This window comes from Arvicanthis niloticus, chromosome 15 (genome assembly GCF_011762505.2).
Source record: "Arvicanthis niloticus isolate mArvNil1 chromosome 15, mArvNil1.pat.X, whole genome shotgun sequence".
NCBI lineage: Eukaryota > Metazoa > Chordata > Mammalia > Rodentia > Muridae > Arvicanthis > Arvicanthis niloticus.
In genome coordinates this window covers 6,306,025-6,323,675 of record NC_047672.1, presented here as the reverse complement: position 1 = coordinate 6,323,675, position 17,651 = coordinate 6,306,025, and the positions used below count along the sequence as shown (strand labels likewise).

Below are 17,651 nucleotides of genomic sequence, written 5' to 3'. Positions count from 1 at the left end.
GATGAAAACAATTCTGGGTTAAAATATTTGAAGATGGGTGGGTGGTCCCATGCCTCAACTTGGGGCCATGTCTATCTACTGGAGGTGGTCTCTTCCAGTTCCATCTTCCCACTGTTGGTCATTTCAGCTAGTCATTTCCACTGAGTCCTGGTAGCCTCTAACATCCCAGGTCTATGGTGCTTTCTAGATGTTTTCCCTTCCCCCAACTCCCACTGCTGTATACTTTAAATCATTCTTCATGCCCTCTTGGCATCCCTCCTGTCTCTCCCCATATCTGATCCTGCTTCTCCTCCCCCCCCCTCACCTCTTCTACCCAGTTTCCTCCTTCCCTCTGCCTCCCATGATTATCTTATTCTCCTTCTAAGTGGGTATCCACACTCAGACATTCTTTCTTGTTAAGCTTCCTACTGTCTGAGAATTATATCATGGCTATTCTGAATTTTTGTCTAATATATACTTATCAGTGATAGCATGCCATGCATGTCCTTTTGTTTGGGCTACCTCATTCTGTATGACTTTTTCTGTATGACTTTTTCTAGTTGACTTTCTGAAAAGTCATTCTGTATGACTTTTTCTAATTCTATCCATTTGCCTGCATTTAGAGAAATGAGAAGACAGGGTTCCTTGTAGTAGAGGAGAGAGGTAAATATGGAGGTTGGAAAAAAGTAAAAGTGACTAGTAGGACACAATTTATCAGAGAGTAAAATGGGAAAATTCATGGGTTTATAGGTAACAGAGAGGGAGACAAATACAGAGATGGAGATAGAATAATGACAAAATGGATGCCTGAAAAGGCCTTGAGGAGTCATACTGTTAATGATTTACATACCTCCCCCACCAAAAGGAAAGAAAAGAATGTGTTGATAGAAAGAAAGTTACTTCATTAATGATAAATTGGTGTTCACAAAGTGTTTAATTGATATGAGAACTGAATTAGAAGCCATTGACAGGCATTTATTACCATAACAATAATGCAATTAATAGGTATAGAATGTAAACTAATACCATGTATGTCTTCAGTAGTAGATTCTGGGGATAAATGATTTCATTAAAAAGAAATCTATAAAATAAATCAAGATAGAAATTTTGCTGACTAAAATATGGAGATTATCAGGTATCATAACTTTAATCCCGTTAGAACTGTGAGCTAAAACATAGATAGTTGCAAATAAGAGCATAATAACATTATGAAACATGAGACAGAATCACGTGATATTTTTAAAGTATCTTTTGAGATTTTTCCTTAGACTACTATATGTTTTGTTCAATTTTACAATTCTGATTAATATTCTGTGCTCATCACTTCTCTTTATGTGTTATGTATAAAATGAGGAAATTTATATCAATAGGATTATATTTCTAAGATGTTATGATCAGGTGCATCAGACAAGTTTATATTATATACAGATATGTGTGTGCATGAATTTATCATCTGTATTATTCTATATGTTCAACAGATACATGGAAGGCATATAGAAATGTAGTCTAAGATATATACTTTGGAACATCAAAAGTTAAAGAAAGACAGTTTAATAAAAAAAATTAGTATAGAAAACATAAGGATGAAATAAACATACTGCCCAGTGAATCACAAATATCTTCTGTTCTTTTTTTTTTTCAAATAAAAGAAGTATGATTGTACCATGTTCTTAAGAAGGGTTCACTTTTCTTTATGTCTTCACTAGAAAATATCCTTTATTTTCAAGCTGGGCTTGGAGTCCTAGCCAATATGTTTCTTCTTGTTTTCTGTTTTCATAATCCTAGGTCATAAACCTAAGTCCGTGAACCTGATCTCATGTCAGCTGACCTTAATACATGCATGTAATTAAAATGGTATAAAAGCAAAAAAGAGGATGGAGGATTGGATAGAGTGTTCTAGGGAAGGGAAATGTCAAAAGGTGATGACACCTCTATTGTAAATAAATAAAGAATGATAATGCGCTGTAAATTTCAAGAAGTAAATTTCAACTTAAATAAATTACAAATATATGAAGAGAAATAAAAAGATGTTTCATTTTCTGTATGTGATAAATATTTCCAAAGCAATGCAGGAACTAGAAAGGTTAAAGTACATACTTTAAGAAAAGAACATGTTAGAACACTTTTTTTCTCTTACTTTATAGTAACATACTTTCATATAATTTATATTATATATTTTGTTATAATAAATTGTGAACAAAGGGTAAAAATTTTATACATACATGGTTTGTGCATTTGCAATTTTGAAATTCAAATAAGGCTAGTGTTTTCTAATTGGATGACTAAGTCTTGAATTGAGTATTATCCAGGAGCTTTTATTTGGAAATTATTTATTTATTCGTTTATATATATGAATGTTTTGCCTGCATGTGTGTCTGTGTAAGACTGGTATGACATACCAGAGAGGACAATGTATATTCTAGAACTAGACTTAGACATTGTCATGAGCCACCGCGTCATTGCTGAGAAGCTAATAGAGGCCCTTTGCAAGATATAAAAGTGCGCTTAACAACACATATGCTTCTCAAGCCCATATCCTCAAGCTTTCAAACAACAAACCATCACTGTGCAACTACTGTAAAGCTTTGTTGGTGAGAGAATTCAGTGTCTGCCTCTAGACATTAAGATGAGTCCATTCCTTTATTTGATTAAACATTTTAGGATCAAAAATCATGTAAATATGACATGTACAATTTATCATGTCATATTTATAGTGATGTTATAGGATGGTCTCTTCCACTAATTTTTAGATTATTCATTATACATATGCATGTATGTGTCTATATATGCAGAATATGTAAGTAAGGTTGATAATATTATTGGCCATAAGATTCTCACAAGAATATGAGTTAGTATAGTTGTTTTGTATTTCTTTATCACAAAGCTGATTTTGAAGTACTGAATTAAATCAACTCAATAATAAATTGTTTCTGGTAACCAGGCAAGTAACTTATCTAAGCACCAAAGATAAGACAGTTTAGTAAAACTATAAAAAAAAATGTCTGGGTGCTGATGACACATGATAACATTTGAGACCTTCTTTTCAACTGCATGGGAAGGTATATTTTTTAAAACAGAAATTCTCAAATAGCATCACTATATGGTTATAGTTAGCAAGTTCATGTTTGTCATAATGTTTGGAAAATACTGCATGCCTTAGTGTAACCAGTTCTCTTTTATTATAAGCTTCTATCTGGACAACTTCAAATGTGATTATGTAGCCTGTAGAAACTACAGAAATCAAAGGAGCAAAATAGGAACATTGCCAGAATAAGTGTTGTGGAGGGGAACAATAGAGAGCTGAATAGCAGGGTATTTTAGTCAGAGAAATTGAATACACAGTGGTTACTGTGTGGAGAAAGGAGAAAAATACATAATTTAGGCAGTAGGGAAAGGGGAGTAGCTGGAAAAAAAATTATCAGAGATGAAAATAGGAAAATGGGTGGGTTCTTATGTAAGGGGGAGGGAGATATAAATTCAGAGAAAAATATAGTTAAGTAAAATAAAAGATATAGATATCTTAAAAAGCCCAAAGAAATACTAGTTAGTGGTTTAGTTCCCTTCTAAATAAAAAGGAAAGAAAAATAGTGTTTCTCCTGATATCTGGGAGTTAGTTCTTTAATATTGAAATAGGGTTCTTAAAGGGTTTAAATGGCATGAAAACTGAACTAGAAGCCATTTATGACCACTTATACCCATAATAGTTTTATAATTAATAGACTATAGAATGTACACTGATAATCTCCAACTGTATATCTGTCTTCAGTTCTAGATTTTGGGGATGAACAGTTTAATGGAAAAATAAACATTAAAAAAGATGAATGGAAATAGAATTCTTGCTGAGTAAAATAAGGAGATTATCATGAATTACAATGGTGACTCCATTAGAATTATGAGTCAAAACAAAGATAGTTGCAAAACAGAACATAGTAAATATATGGAATATGAGACAGAATCACCTGATTTTTTAATATGTTCTGTGATTTTTTCCTAATTCAACATGTGTTTTGTTCATCTGTACAATTCTGATTAATATTCTGTGCTCATCAGTACTGTTTTAGGTGTTAAATATAAAATTAGGGAAATTATATCAATAGTATTGTATTTCTAAGTCATAAGACTCAGGTAAATCAGACAAAATTTTATATTGTACAGGTATGACTGTGAATGCATTTATTATCTATAATAGACTATATATACAAGAGACACATGGAGAGTATCTAGACATGTAGGTCATGATATACACACTGGAACACCAAAAGTTAAAAAGGCAGGGTAATCAAGAGTTAGTATAGAAAACAGAGTGATGATATAGACATACTGTCCAGTGAATCACAAGTTTAATGTGTTTTCTATTTCTTTTTCAGGAATAAGAAATATGCTTCCACTCTGCTCTTAAGATAAATACATTTTCCACTTATGTTCTCAATTGAGAATATCCTTTATTTTCAAGCTGGGCTTGGAGTCCTAGCCAATATGTTTCTTCTAGTTTTTTATATTTTCATAATCCTAAGTCACAGACCTAAGCTCATTGACCTGATCTCCTGTCAACTAACATTCGTTCATATAGTGATGATCCTCACTGGAGGAAATATCATGCTTACAGACATATTTGAGTCTCTGAATGTTGAGAATGACATCAAATGTAAGGCAACTTTATACACAAACAGGGTGATGAGAGGCCTCTCTATCAGCATCACCTGCCTCCTGAGTGTGTTCCAGGCTGTCACAATCAGTCCCAGTACCTCTTCGCTGGCAAAATTTAAACATAAATTAAGAAAACACATGATTAATGCTTCTTTCTTTTATATTTGGTCTTTCAATTTATCTCTTAGTAGTAACATAATCTTCTATGTTGGTGGTTTTACAAATGTGAGTGAGACCAAGCAGATGAAGATCACTAAATCCTGCTCACTCTTCCCAGTGAACTACATCATCAGGGGGATGATTCTAACAGTGACAACCTCAAGGGATGTGTTTCTTGTAGGAGTCATGTTGTTCACAAGTACATACATGGTGATTATCTTGTTCCGACATCAGAAGCAATGCAAGCATCTTCATAGCATCATCCACCTGAGAATGTCTCCTGAGAAAAAGGCCACACAAATTACCTTGTTGCTGGTGGTATTCTTTGTGGTCTTCTACTTGGTGGACTTCATCATCTCATCCATTTCCATCTTGTTATGGAAATACAATCCAGTCATCCTGACTATTCAGAAGTTTTTGATGAATGCTTATCCTACAATTACTCCTTTGGTACAAATAAATACAGATAAGAGAATAAACAATGTGTTGAAAAACTTGCAGTCGAACTGCCACTAGATTAATTTTTTGTTTTTAACATATTCACTTTACATCCAACTCATTGCTCCTCATTCAGTTACCCCGTGCCACAATAATTTCCTCATACCTGCTTCCCCTTCTCCTCTGAAGTCACCCCAGAAGTCACCCCACCCTTGCACTACAAGTCTCTCTGTGTTAAGGGATTCTTTTTCCACTGCAAGGGAGACAGCCTAGATAGAAGATCATGCCCCACATACAGGCAACAGCTGTTAGGATAGCTGACACTCTAGTTCTTTGGACCCACATGAAGACCAATTTGCATATCTGATACATACATCTGGAAAGGCCTACATCCAGCCCATGTATATTTTTGGTAGTAGTTCAGTCCCTGAGAGACCTAAAAGTCCAGGTTTGTTGACTCAACATTCTTCCTGTCAAGTTCTTATCCCCTTCAAGGCAGCAATCCTTTTTCCTATTCTTCTATAAGTGTCCCCATGCTCTGTCCATAGTTTGAATGTGGGTGTCTGCATCTCTCTGTGTCAGCCAATAGATGGAGCCTCTCAGAGGAAACCCATGCTAGACTTATGTTCCAAACATAACAAAGTATCATTAATAGTCTCAGGGTTTGGTGCTTGCGTAGAGGATAGGTATCAAGATGGGTCGATTATTGACTCTCTATTCTCTCAGTGTCTGCTTTATCCACCTTCCCTGCATTTCTTGTTGATGGAATACTTTGGGGGTCTAAAGTTTTTGGGTGGGTTGATGTTCCTATGATGGCCTCACTAACATTCTTGCCTAGCCAGAGGTGTCATTCTCTTAAGGGTCCATATTCTCAATACAGCGAGTCACTGTTAAGAACACTCCCATTAATTTTTTGGTGCCTTCCCTATCCCAGGTCTTCATCTCTTTCTGCATATGACCCCTACCTCTCCTTGTCCCCATCAGTTGCAGATTTTCTTTTATACATATGGCCATCTGGCTATCAGCCTTGCCTCTCACCACACTTGACTCTGAAGAACCCCCTGTTCTGATGCCTTCTCTCACCAAGTTTCTTCTTTCATCTACCTTCTGTGACTTTTTCACTCTCTCTTCCAAATGAGGCTCAAGCATCCTTGCTTGTGCTCTCCTTCCTGTTTAGCCTCCTGGGGTCTGTGGTGTGTAGCATGGGCATCCTGTATTTTATGGCTAATATCTACTTATAAGTGAATATATAACATGAATATCTTTTATGACTTGATTACCACATTCATAATGATAGTCTAAAGATATATTCATTTTCCTGCAAAATTCTTGATGTCTTTACTCTTAATAGCTGAATAGTAAGTATTACATTGTGTAGATGTATCAAATTTCCTTTATCCATTCTTCAGTTGAGGAACATTTAGATTGTTCCTAGTTTCTGGCTACTATGAATAAAGCTGGTATGAACATAATTAAGCAAATGTCTTTGTGAGTTGTTGGAGCATTTGTTTGGGGGTATATACCCAGGAGTAGTAAAGATGGGTCTTGAGTTAGGACTATTCTAAGTTTTCTGAAAAATCACCAAAATTGATTTCCAAAGTGGTAGTACTTGTATGCATTCCTACCATCAATAAAGGAGTGTTCCTCATGCATCATATCATAGCCAGCTTGAGATATCACTTGAGATTTTGATCTTTGAAAATGTAGTCAGCTTTCTGGTCTGGTCCCAAGCACTGAGCAGATCCTGGAAGGCAGCTCTGCACCCAATCTCACAGAACCCAGAGGAAGCCGGCCTCTCAGGAGCTCTAACCCAGGCAGTATCTTAGGTAATGAGACAGCAACACCCGCCCAAAACAGAGAGTAACTGGGACACACTAGGACCCAGGAATTCACTCCTGGCACAGAGCACTAGTTTCTTCTGGGCTGTGCCTGAGCACTGAGCAGATTTGGGCCTCAGCTCTAACCTCAATAGCAACACCCACTGCACAGAGTTCTGAAACCTCAAAGATAATAGGAAAGACAGTCTCCAGTCAAAGACAGGGCAGGTAGCACTACAAAGATCCAGATGGCAAAAGGCAGGTGCACAACCTAAGCATTGGCAACCCAGGGAACTTGGCATCATTAGAACCTAGTTCTCCCACACTAGAAAGTACTGAATTTCCCATATCACCTGGAAAGGAAGATTCAGATTTAAAATCACTTCTAATGATGATAATAGAGGACTTTAAAAAGGACATAAATAACACTCTCAAAGAAATTGAGAAGAACACAGGTAAACAAGTAAAAGACCTTAAAGATAAAACACAAAAATCCCTTAAATAATTGCAAGAAAACACAACCAAACAGGTAAAGGAATTTAAAATAACCATCCAGGACATAAAAATGGAAGTAGAAACAATTAAAAAATCACAAAGAGAGACTACCCTGGAGATAGAATACCTGGGAAAGAAATCAGGAGTCATAGACACAAGCATCACCAACAGAATACAAGAGATAGAAGAGAGAATCTCAGGTGCAGAAGATACCATAGAAAATATTGAAGCAACTGTCAAAGAAAATACAAAATACAAAAAGTTCTTAATGCAAAACATCCAGGAATTCCAGGACACAGTGAGAAGACCAAACCTAAGGATAATGGGTATACAAGAGAGTAAGGATTTCCAAGCTAAAGGGCCAATAAATATCTTTTAAAAAATAGAAGAAAACTTCCTAACCTAAAGAATAAAATGCCCATAAACATACAAGAAGCCTACAGAATGCCAAACAGACTAGACCAGAAACAAAATATCTCCTGTCACATAATAATCAAAACACCACATGCACAAAACGAAGAAAGAATATTAAATGCAGTAAGGGAAAAAGGCCAAGTAACATATAAAGGCAGGCCTATCAGAATTACACCAGGCCAAGTAACATATGAAGGCAGACCTATGAGAATTACACTAGACTTCTCACCAGATACTATAAAAGTGAGAAGATGCTGGACAGATGTCATACAGACCCTAAGAGAACACAAATGCCAGCCCAGGCTACTATACCCAGCAAAACTCTCAATTACCATAGATGGAGAAACCAAGATATTCCATGACAAAACCAAATTTACACAGTATCTTTCTACAAACCCAGCACTAAAAAGGATAATAGAGGGAAAACTCCAATACAAGGAGGGAAATTATACCCTAGAAAGAGCAAGAAAGTAATCTTCTAACAAATAAAAAAGAAGATAGCCACACAAACAATGTTACTGCTAATAACAAAAAGAACAGAAAGCAACAATCTCCTTTCCTTAATATCTCTTAACATCAATGGACTCAATTCCCCAATAAAAAGACATAGACTAACGGACTGGATACATAAACAGGACCCAGCTTTTTGCTGCATACAGGTAACCCAGCTCAGTGACAAAGACAGACTCTACCTTAGAGTAAAAGGCTGGAAAACAATTTTTCAAACAAATGGTTCTAAGAAACGAGCTGGAGTACCAATTCTAAAACCTCCAGCCTAAGAACACAAAGGGAGGGACTCATGGCTCCACCTGTATAGGTAGTTGAGGGTGGCCTTCTCAGGTATCAGTGGAAGTGGAGGGCCTTGGTGCTAGAAAGTTTGGGTTCCCTAGTGTAAGGGAATTTCAAGAGCAGGGAGGCAGAAATGGGAAGATGATGGGAGCACACCCTCATAGAAATAGGAGGAGGGTGAATGGGATAAGAGGTTTTGGGGGAAATGAGAGAGTATAAAACATTAAAAAGTAAATAAAATATCCAATTTAAAAACATACAGATAATGGGTCTGGCACTTGTAGTTGAGTAGTCGAGACTTTTGTCAAAAATTTATTATGGGGATTTCATATAATCCTCAAGGACAGGGTATTATGGAAGAGGTCCTTGGAACTTTTAAAAAAAAAATTGGTGAGACTTACTGTTGCTGAGACAAAGATTGATGTCGACCTGTGAGCTTGCTTGGTACCCTGACAAGAGTGACTGGGGAGCTGTATTGGACATATATTCCTGACCCACCTTTGCTTGACTATATCCCAGATGGGACAAGCTGCTTTGCCTCAAGTTTTTAGACCTTCTGGGATACAGAATCAAAAAGAGAAATTATTTCTGTTGTATTCTTCTTAAAGGTGCCCAGCTATTAGGACTCAATCAGGTACTGGTCTAGAAATCAATCCAATATGGGAAATAACAATCTACTTTTGGAAGACTGGATCTGGACTTTGTCAGAGCCGTATTTGGAAGTTAGCTGTAGCTCACTATGATGTTACGATAGGAAGACATAAAGTTGGGACAGGATCTGGATTTTAAACAAGGGTTAGTGCATGTTTTAAGGCTCTTTTAATTGTCAAGCTAAAATTGGTTTGTCTCTTCTACCATATTTATTGTAAGTTTCATTGACTGTATAATTTGTAATTATGTGAGTTTGTTAAAACCTGGCATGTCTGTTAGGGTGTCGATCAACCAGCTTTAGTCTCACTGCCCTAAGTATTAGAAAACATTGATTCTCTGAAAAAACCTGGAAAGTGCTGGAAGAAGTGAGTTAGGCTTTCAGCAGAAACAAGAGGGTAGCAGGCTTGATTATTGCTGGTATGACAGTTTAATTCCATTAATTGCTAGCACCACTACTTCTGCAATAGCATTGACACAAGTAGTTAAAACAACTATTTTTGTTAATTATCTAGCAAAAAAATGCTACTAATATATTGAGTATATAAAAGAATTTATATAGGAATCTGGAACAACGAATGATGCTCTATAACCCATTCAAATTATCTAAAGGAGGTTCAGGGTTCAAGAGTTAGGAGCCATCCCAAGTGTCATGACAAATATCACTGGAGTAGTGTTATTTTTGAAATTCACAATGATTGTCATTATAATTAGAAAAAAAGTTTAAAGACACCTGTGGTGGATAGCCCTAGCCTCTTGTTGTCATGGTAATTCCACTCCTGGGAGGGGTTGCGAAGGAGGAGTGAATCTTGTAAACCTTCTGTCCAATCAAATTTGTTAAATAAAGGCTACAGCCAGTGACTGGGCAGTGGAAGAGGAGTGGGAGGAGCCAGAGGCAGGGAAAGAAGATAAGAGGGAGAGAGCTGTTGGAGTTTGGGGGTTGGAGGTTGGTGGAAGGAGAGAAGATGTAGAAGACCTTGACCTAGGAAACTGCAAGTTGTTAAGAGCTCTCATAGCTGGGGAATAGTGTAGTTTAATGGTAAATCTGCCCAATCTAGGCATGTAGCATTCATTTGATATTTATTGACTTGTATCTTTTCTTCTATGGACTCCCTATGGGCAAGAGATTTACCACAACAGACACCTGTAGGATATTTGGCATAATCCTAACACCTCTCTGGATGTGTTAACTTTGCATAGTGAGATTATGAATTTAAAGAATGCTGCTTTGTTGACCTTTGATGCTGCAGATAATGCCAATAAAATTATCCATGGCCTGAGTTCAGTATTTCCATTTTGGATAAACCTCAGGAATGGCATATATAGCTTGATCAGGCTAACCCTTCTTGTCCTGGGAATACTTTTATTCCTGCCCATCATTTTATGGCTTATCTTTAACAACATCAACATGTTGGCAGCCAAGGTACATGGCTTAAACCTGAAAATGGACCCCCCCCCCAAACAGTTACCAAATTAACAGGCTGGCAAGCCAAGAATGGGTAAGATTCTGCACAGAGCCTTACCAACCTAAGACAGAAGTGCATTGATTTTGATAATGCGTATTCCATGACGAGTAAGGAAAGCATTCTTGTCAGAACAACCTAAGACAGGCTCAGTCTTGTTAATGAAATAAAAAGGGGCAGAGGTGGAGAGCCTTTGGGGTGGCTTGGCAAGAAGCTGACCTAGGTCAAAGACAAGGAGAGGGGCTGCTTGGCAGGAATATGACATTGCCCAAAGACAAGGAAGTAGGCTTCAAGCAGGAATATGACATTAGACTAGAAGAAAAAAGTAATTTCAGGTAGGAGTCTAAGTCATAGGCTACAACAAAGAAGTAATGTCAGGCAGGAATCTAAATATTAGACCATAACAAAAAAGTAATTTCAGACAGGAATCTAAATTTTAGGCAATAACAAGGAAGTAGGCTTCAGACATAAAAATGACCTTGGGCTAAGATAGGGCTCAGATACTTTAGTCATCCTGATAAGCCTTCAGAAACTGATCATGGGAGTGTTCACCTAACTGTGTTTAATGCCTCGCTTTTTCATTGATTATTTGTGTTTATTGTATTGCTTGTTCCTCGACTGTTTGCATCTATCTACCTTCAACCTAGAACTGACCTTAATACATGCATGTAATCAAAATGGTATAAAAGCATAAAAGAAGAGGGGCTATAGGATAGGGAGTTCTATGCAGGGGAAATGGGGAAAGGGGATGACATCTCTGTTGTAAATAAATAAAATATCCAATAAAAAAGAAAATACAATCAAATATGTGAAGTAAATGAATAAAGATTTCCAAGAACTAAAAATGGAATTAGAAGCAATAAAGAAAACAAGAATGGAGTTGACCCTGAAGATAGAAAACCTAGGAAGAGAGCAGGAACTACAGACACAAGCATCATCAACAGAAATGAAGAGATGGTAGCAAGAATCTTAGGTGTAAAAGATACCATAGAAGAAATTGATACATTAGTCAAAGAAAATACCAAATATAGAAAGTTTCTAACTCAAAATGTCCATGAAATTTGTGACACTATAACAGGCCATACCTCCTTCCGGTCTGGGCCAGAGCACTGATCAGACCTTGGGTGGCAGCTCTGCCCCCAACATCCAAGAAACCAGAGGAAGCAGGGATCCCAGGTGCTCGAACTCAGGCAGTATCTTAAGTAAGCAGACAGCAGGGCTCGCCCTAAACAGGGAGTAACTGGGAACCAAAAGGACCCAGGAAGTCACTCCCAGCTCGGAACACTGGTTCCTTCTGGTCTGGGCCAGAGCACTGAGCAGACCTTGGGTGGCAGCTCTGCCTCCAACATCCAAGAACCCAGAGGAAGCAGGGATCCCAGGTGCTCGAACTCAGGCAGTATCTTAGGTAAGCAGACAGCAGGGCCTGCCCTAAACAGGGAGTAACTGGGAACCAAAAGGACCCAGGAAGTCACTCCCAGCTCGGAACACTGGTTCCTTCCGGTCTGGGCCAGAGCACTGAGCACACCTTGGGTGGCAGCTCTGCCTCCAACATCCAAGAACCCAGAGGAAGCAGGGATCCCAGGTGCTCGAACTCAGGCAGTATCTTAGGTAAGCAGACAGCAGGGCCTGCCCTAAACAGGGAGTAACTGGGAACCAAAAGGACACAGGAAGTCACTCCCAGCCTGGAACACTGGTTCCTTCTGGTCTGGGCCAGAGCACTGAGCACACCTTGGGTGGCAGCTCTGTCCTCAACCTCCAAGAACCCAGAGGAAGCAGGGATCCCAGGCGCTCTAATTTGGACAGTGTCTTAGAAACTAGTTCTCAGATCTGAGGCCTAGATCAGACCTCTGCCAGGTCTACTGTTGTGTGGACCCCGGATTCCACCTGAGACATACTGGAAGTTCCACTCAATCCAGATCCACAGAGGAACAAATGAACTCAGAGCTTCAGACAACGTTTCCTGAGATATTCTAGAGGAGACACTGCACCCAGAACAGCAGACACCTAGCTGGACTACTACCTTGGAGGCACCATATCCTGAGGCATCCTAGAGGTACCACTATAATCAGTGCAGCTGGAAAAGATCACAGAGACATCTGGACCCCTAGGAGATCAGACACAAGCTAGATAACTAGAAAGACAGGCTTCAGTCAGAGACAGCAAGTACAGGCAGCACTAGAGTTAACCAGATGGCAAAAGGCAAGAGCAAGAATGTAAGCAACAGAAACCAAAGTTACATGGCATCATCAGAACCCAGCTCCCCCATCAGAGCAAGCCCTGAACACCCCATCACACCAGAAAAGTAGGAATCAGAATTAAAATCACTTCTCATGATGATGATAGAGGGCTTTAAGAAAGACATAAATAACACTCTCAAAGAACTTAAGGAGAGCACTGGTAGACAGATAGAAACCCTTAAAGAGGAAACACAAAAATCCCTTAAGGAATTGCAAGACAATGCAACCAAATGGGAAAAGGAATTAAACAGAACCATGCAGGATCTAAAAATGGAAGTAGAAACAATAAAGAAATCACAAAGGGACAATACCCTGGAGATAGAAAACCTAAAAAAACGATCAGGAGTCATAGACACAAGTATCACCAACAGAATACAAGAGATGGAAGAGAGAATCTCATGTGCAGAAGATACCATGGAAAACATTGACACAACTGTCAAAGAAAATGCAAAATACAAAAAGCTACTAACCCAAAATATACAAGAAATCCAAGACACAATGAGAAGGCCAAACCTAAGGATAATAGGTATAGATGAGGGAGAAGACTCCCAACTAAAAGGACCAGTAAATATCCTCAACAAAATTATAGAGGAAAACTTCCCTAACCTAAAGAAAGAGATGTCCATAAATATACAAGAAGCTTACAGAACTCCAAATTGTTTAGACCAGAAAAGAAATACTTCCCGCCATATAATAGTCAAAACATCAAATGTACAAAACAAAGAAAAAATACTAAAAGCAGTAAGGGAAAAAGGCAAAGTAACATATAAAGGCAGACCTATAAGAATTACACCAGACTTCTCACCAGAGACCATAAAAGCCAGAAGATCCTGGACCGATATCATACAGACCCTAAGAGAACACAAATGCCAGCCCAGACTACTATACCCAGCAAAACTCTCAATCATTATTGATGGAGAAACCAAAATATTCCATGACAAATCCAAATTTACACAGTATCTCAACACAAATCCAGCACTTCAAAGAATAATTGGTGGAAAACTCCAACACAAGGAGGGAAACTACAACCTAGAAAAAGCAAGAAAGTAATCTTCCAAAAACCCCAAAAGAAGAGAGTTACACAAACATATCTCCACGGATGTTAGCCCGAAAGCTTGGATTATCGAAGACTCAACCTACAGACCACATGAAGCTCATGAAGAAGGAAGACCAAGAGGGGATGCCTCAGTTCTACTTAGAACGAGAAATAAAAATGCTCAAGGGAGCAAATAGGGAAACAAAACATGGAACAGAAACTGAAGGAGGGGCCATCAGGAGACCTTTCCACCTGGGTATTCACCCCATGTACAGCCACCTAATCTAAACACTATTGTGGATGGCTGGAAGTGCATAATGTGAGGAACATGATATAGCTGTCTCCTTAGAGGTCAGCCAAAGACTAAAACCCTCAGAAGACAATGTTCACAATTAACCACTGATATGATCAGGGGTTTCCCAATGGAGAACTTAGTGAGAGGACTGAAGGAGCAGAAAGGGTTATTGACCCCAGGTGGAAAGCAACAATACCAAACAACCAGAGCCCCCCAGGGTCTAAACCACCAGCCTGGGAACACATAGGGAGGGACCCAAGACTCCAGAGGTATATGTAGGGGAGGATGGCCCTGTCAGACATAGGTGGGAGAGGAGTTTCTTGGTCCCATAAAAAAAAATGAATGAAAAATGAATGAATGAACACACAGTGGGGGGGGGATGTGAGGGCGGGGAGGAGATAGTGAGGGGGTAGGTGTGGTCACTGCCTCATAGAAGCATGAGGAGGGGGATGGGATAGGTTTCTGGGTGGTGGGAGGAAGTAGGCTAAGGGGATAAAATCTGAAACGTAAATACTACAACCAATTTTAAGAAGTGGGAAAAAAAAAGTCTTCAGAACCAACATCTTTTAAAAAAAATGTCAGCGCCCTGGGGGTGGAAATTTTTTTTTCTTGATACTAAAACTTGTTCTGAGAATTGTATATTGCAGAATACACAGCCTTGGTGTATCTACTCATCAAGCAAACTGAGCAGACCTGCCCAAACCTTTGATGTCCTGGAATTCCATCTGGATTCAGTGAAGACACAGCATCAGAGGCTTATCAACTTACTCTCCCCCCCACCCCTCTTCTAAAATCTCAACGCCCTTAATCAGCTTGAAGAAGTTAAAGAAGAGTCAGCATCCCTATTCCCTGAGCTTGGGGACTAATGTGGTTAATAATGGTCTGTCTTTCTAGGGACAAGTAGTGGTTTTGTTGGAACAGGGGGAATTAGCTAGGACTTACTGCATAGCCATAACCTACTGGTAGAAATCTGTATACTTATTATCAAGATGAAGTTATAAATTCTTAAATGGTACAAAATTTACTTTGATCTCAAATTTAAGGTTTTCATTGGTACGAGCCTCTTATTAATATAAAAATGAGATGAATATTGATACACTCATGGGCATTGTGCCTGTATAACACATTTAGGAATACAATGCCTAGACCCAGCCCTTTTTTAACTTTTTTAACTGATTTGGGATGGTTAACCTATGAGTTAAGGGACTATAGCAAATTCATATCTTAGAGTTTATTGTTAGGGTGCTTTCCATATTTTACTTAGAAATAGCTGAGAGGAGTTAACAGAAAACAGTCCAGGTTACCTTACATGGATAGTTGGTTTTCAAAACATCAGAAGTCCATAGAACTGATGCTACAAATATTTATATATTAATGTTCATATTGATTAGAGACCTGTCTGCTCCTGACAGCTTCCTGTCGTGGATGCTAAGAAGAAATTGAGCATCCTTGGAGTTACTCCAGTTGTGTGGTAACAGCCACTAGGCAAGAATTGCCTCTCTCCATCTACAGACAAATTACTGTCCAGAAAAGTACACACATGCAGAATAGTCGACTGATTATATCTGCCTAGACAGAGTAATCAGTCCTTAATAATCCTGCATCACCAAGGTCTGTCAGATGATTCTGGGCCAGAAGGCTGAAGATTTGATGCTCCAACGTTCGGTAGTATAGGGGCTTTTCAGGTGTTCAGAGGTCTCTATAAATTGGCTAAGTTTTAGAAGCTATGCTTTGTGCTTCCCACAATTATAGTTAACTCAGTCATTCTGGATTTCTGACAGGGTTGAAAACTTATAGCTATTTACCGTAAGAGAAAAGATTTGAGTGGATGGTAGTCAGCTGACATTCATCCTAAAGCCAGGTTCAGAACTAAATGTTTTAGTTAGGATAGATGACAGAGGTGCTGGTTAGTCAACAAAATGATGGACTGGGTATTAGGACTATCTTGTGCCTCACTGGTACAAATTGGCATAATTATGCTCTAATTGTATTTTGAGAGAAAAGTTTCATTTTAACAGGAAGGGTGATGTGTAGGAAGAGCTGAGGTAGGAGGAGTACTGAGAGCAAGAAAAGGAGTAAGAAGAGGAGGAGAAGAAGGATAGGAGAAGCTAGGTGATGAAAGAGAGAAAGAGGGGGGAGACAGGGAGGCAGATACTCATGTATCTCCACCAGTCAAAGATAGTTGTTTTATCTAGGTCGGTCAGTGGGTTACACCTCTGATTGAACAATTCCAAACTTATAACGCTTACGATTAACATTATTTAAAAAAATGTATAAATGCAAAAAGGAAAAGGGGGCATGTGATAGGGGTTTTCTAAGGGGGGTGGGGGGGAATGCGGAAAGGGGATGGCATCTGAAGTGTAAATAAAATATCTAATAAAAAAATTAAAAAAAACAAAAACAAAAAAACAGGCCATACCTAAGCATAAAAGGAATAGAGGAGAGAAAAGATTATCTGTTGAAAACTCTAGAAAATATCTTCAACAAAATCATTCAAGAAAACTATTTCCTACCTAACCTTAAATTTTCTTCTCTGACCTAAAAACAAAGATGGATATAAACATACAAGAATCTTATAGAACAACAAATAGATTTGACTAGAAAAGAAAATCTTCCCACCACATAATAATCAAAATACTAAATGTAGACAAGAAGAAATAATATTAAATGCTGTAAGGGAATAGGGCCTTATAATATATAAACACAGACATGTCAGAATTACATCTGATTTCTCAGCAGAGACTTTAAAACCTAGAAGATCTTAGACAGATGTTTTGCAAAGCCTTTGAGACCACAGATGCCAGCACAAATTGCTATATGCAACAAAAGTCTCAATCACCATAGATTGAAACACCAAGATGATCCCTTAATCAAATTTAAACAATAATGTTGTACTAATTCAGCCCTACAGAAAATACTATAAGAAAAACTCCAACACAAGGAGGGTAGCTACACCCAAGAAAACTTAAGAAATTAATCATCTTGTAACAAAAACAAAAAAGAGAAACACAAATACAGAGAGAGGGGGAAGAGGGAGAGGGAGAGGGAGAGGGAGAGGGAGAGGGAGAGGGAGAGGGAGAGGGAGAGGGAGAGGGAGAGGGAGAGGGAGAGGGAGAGGGAGAGGGAGAGGGAGAGGGAGAGGGAGAGGGAGAGGGAGAGGGAGAGGGAGAGGGAGAGGGAGAGGGAGAGGGAGAGGGAGAGAGAGAGAGAGAGAGAGATACAGTATCAGCATAA

General features: G+C 38.6%; 1 protein-coding gene across 1 annotated transcript; it reads left to right on the top strand.

The window, feature by feature from the left end:
- The first annotated feature begins 4,398 nt into the window (after nucleotides 1–4,398).
- LOC117720713 (putative vomeronasal receptor-like protein 4) lies at nucleotides 4,399–5,301 on the top strand. Its single transcript, XM_034519346.1, has one exon. The coding sequence runs from the start codon at nucleotides 4,399–4,401 to the stop codon at nucleotides 5,299–5,301; it is 903 nt and encodes a 300-aa protein (XP_034375237.1).
- Nucleotides 5,302–17,651: the final 12,350 nt, after the last annotated feature.

Bases quoted from the DNA above. Each gene is read 5' to 3' on its own strand.
- LOC117720713 (XM_034519346.1), top strand. From the start codon at position 4,399: ATGTTCTCAATTGAGAATATCCTTTATTTTCAAGCTGGGCTTGGAGTC.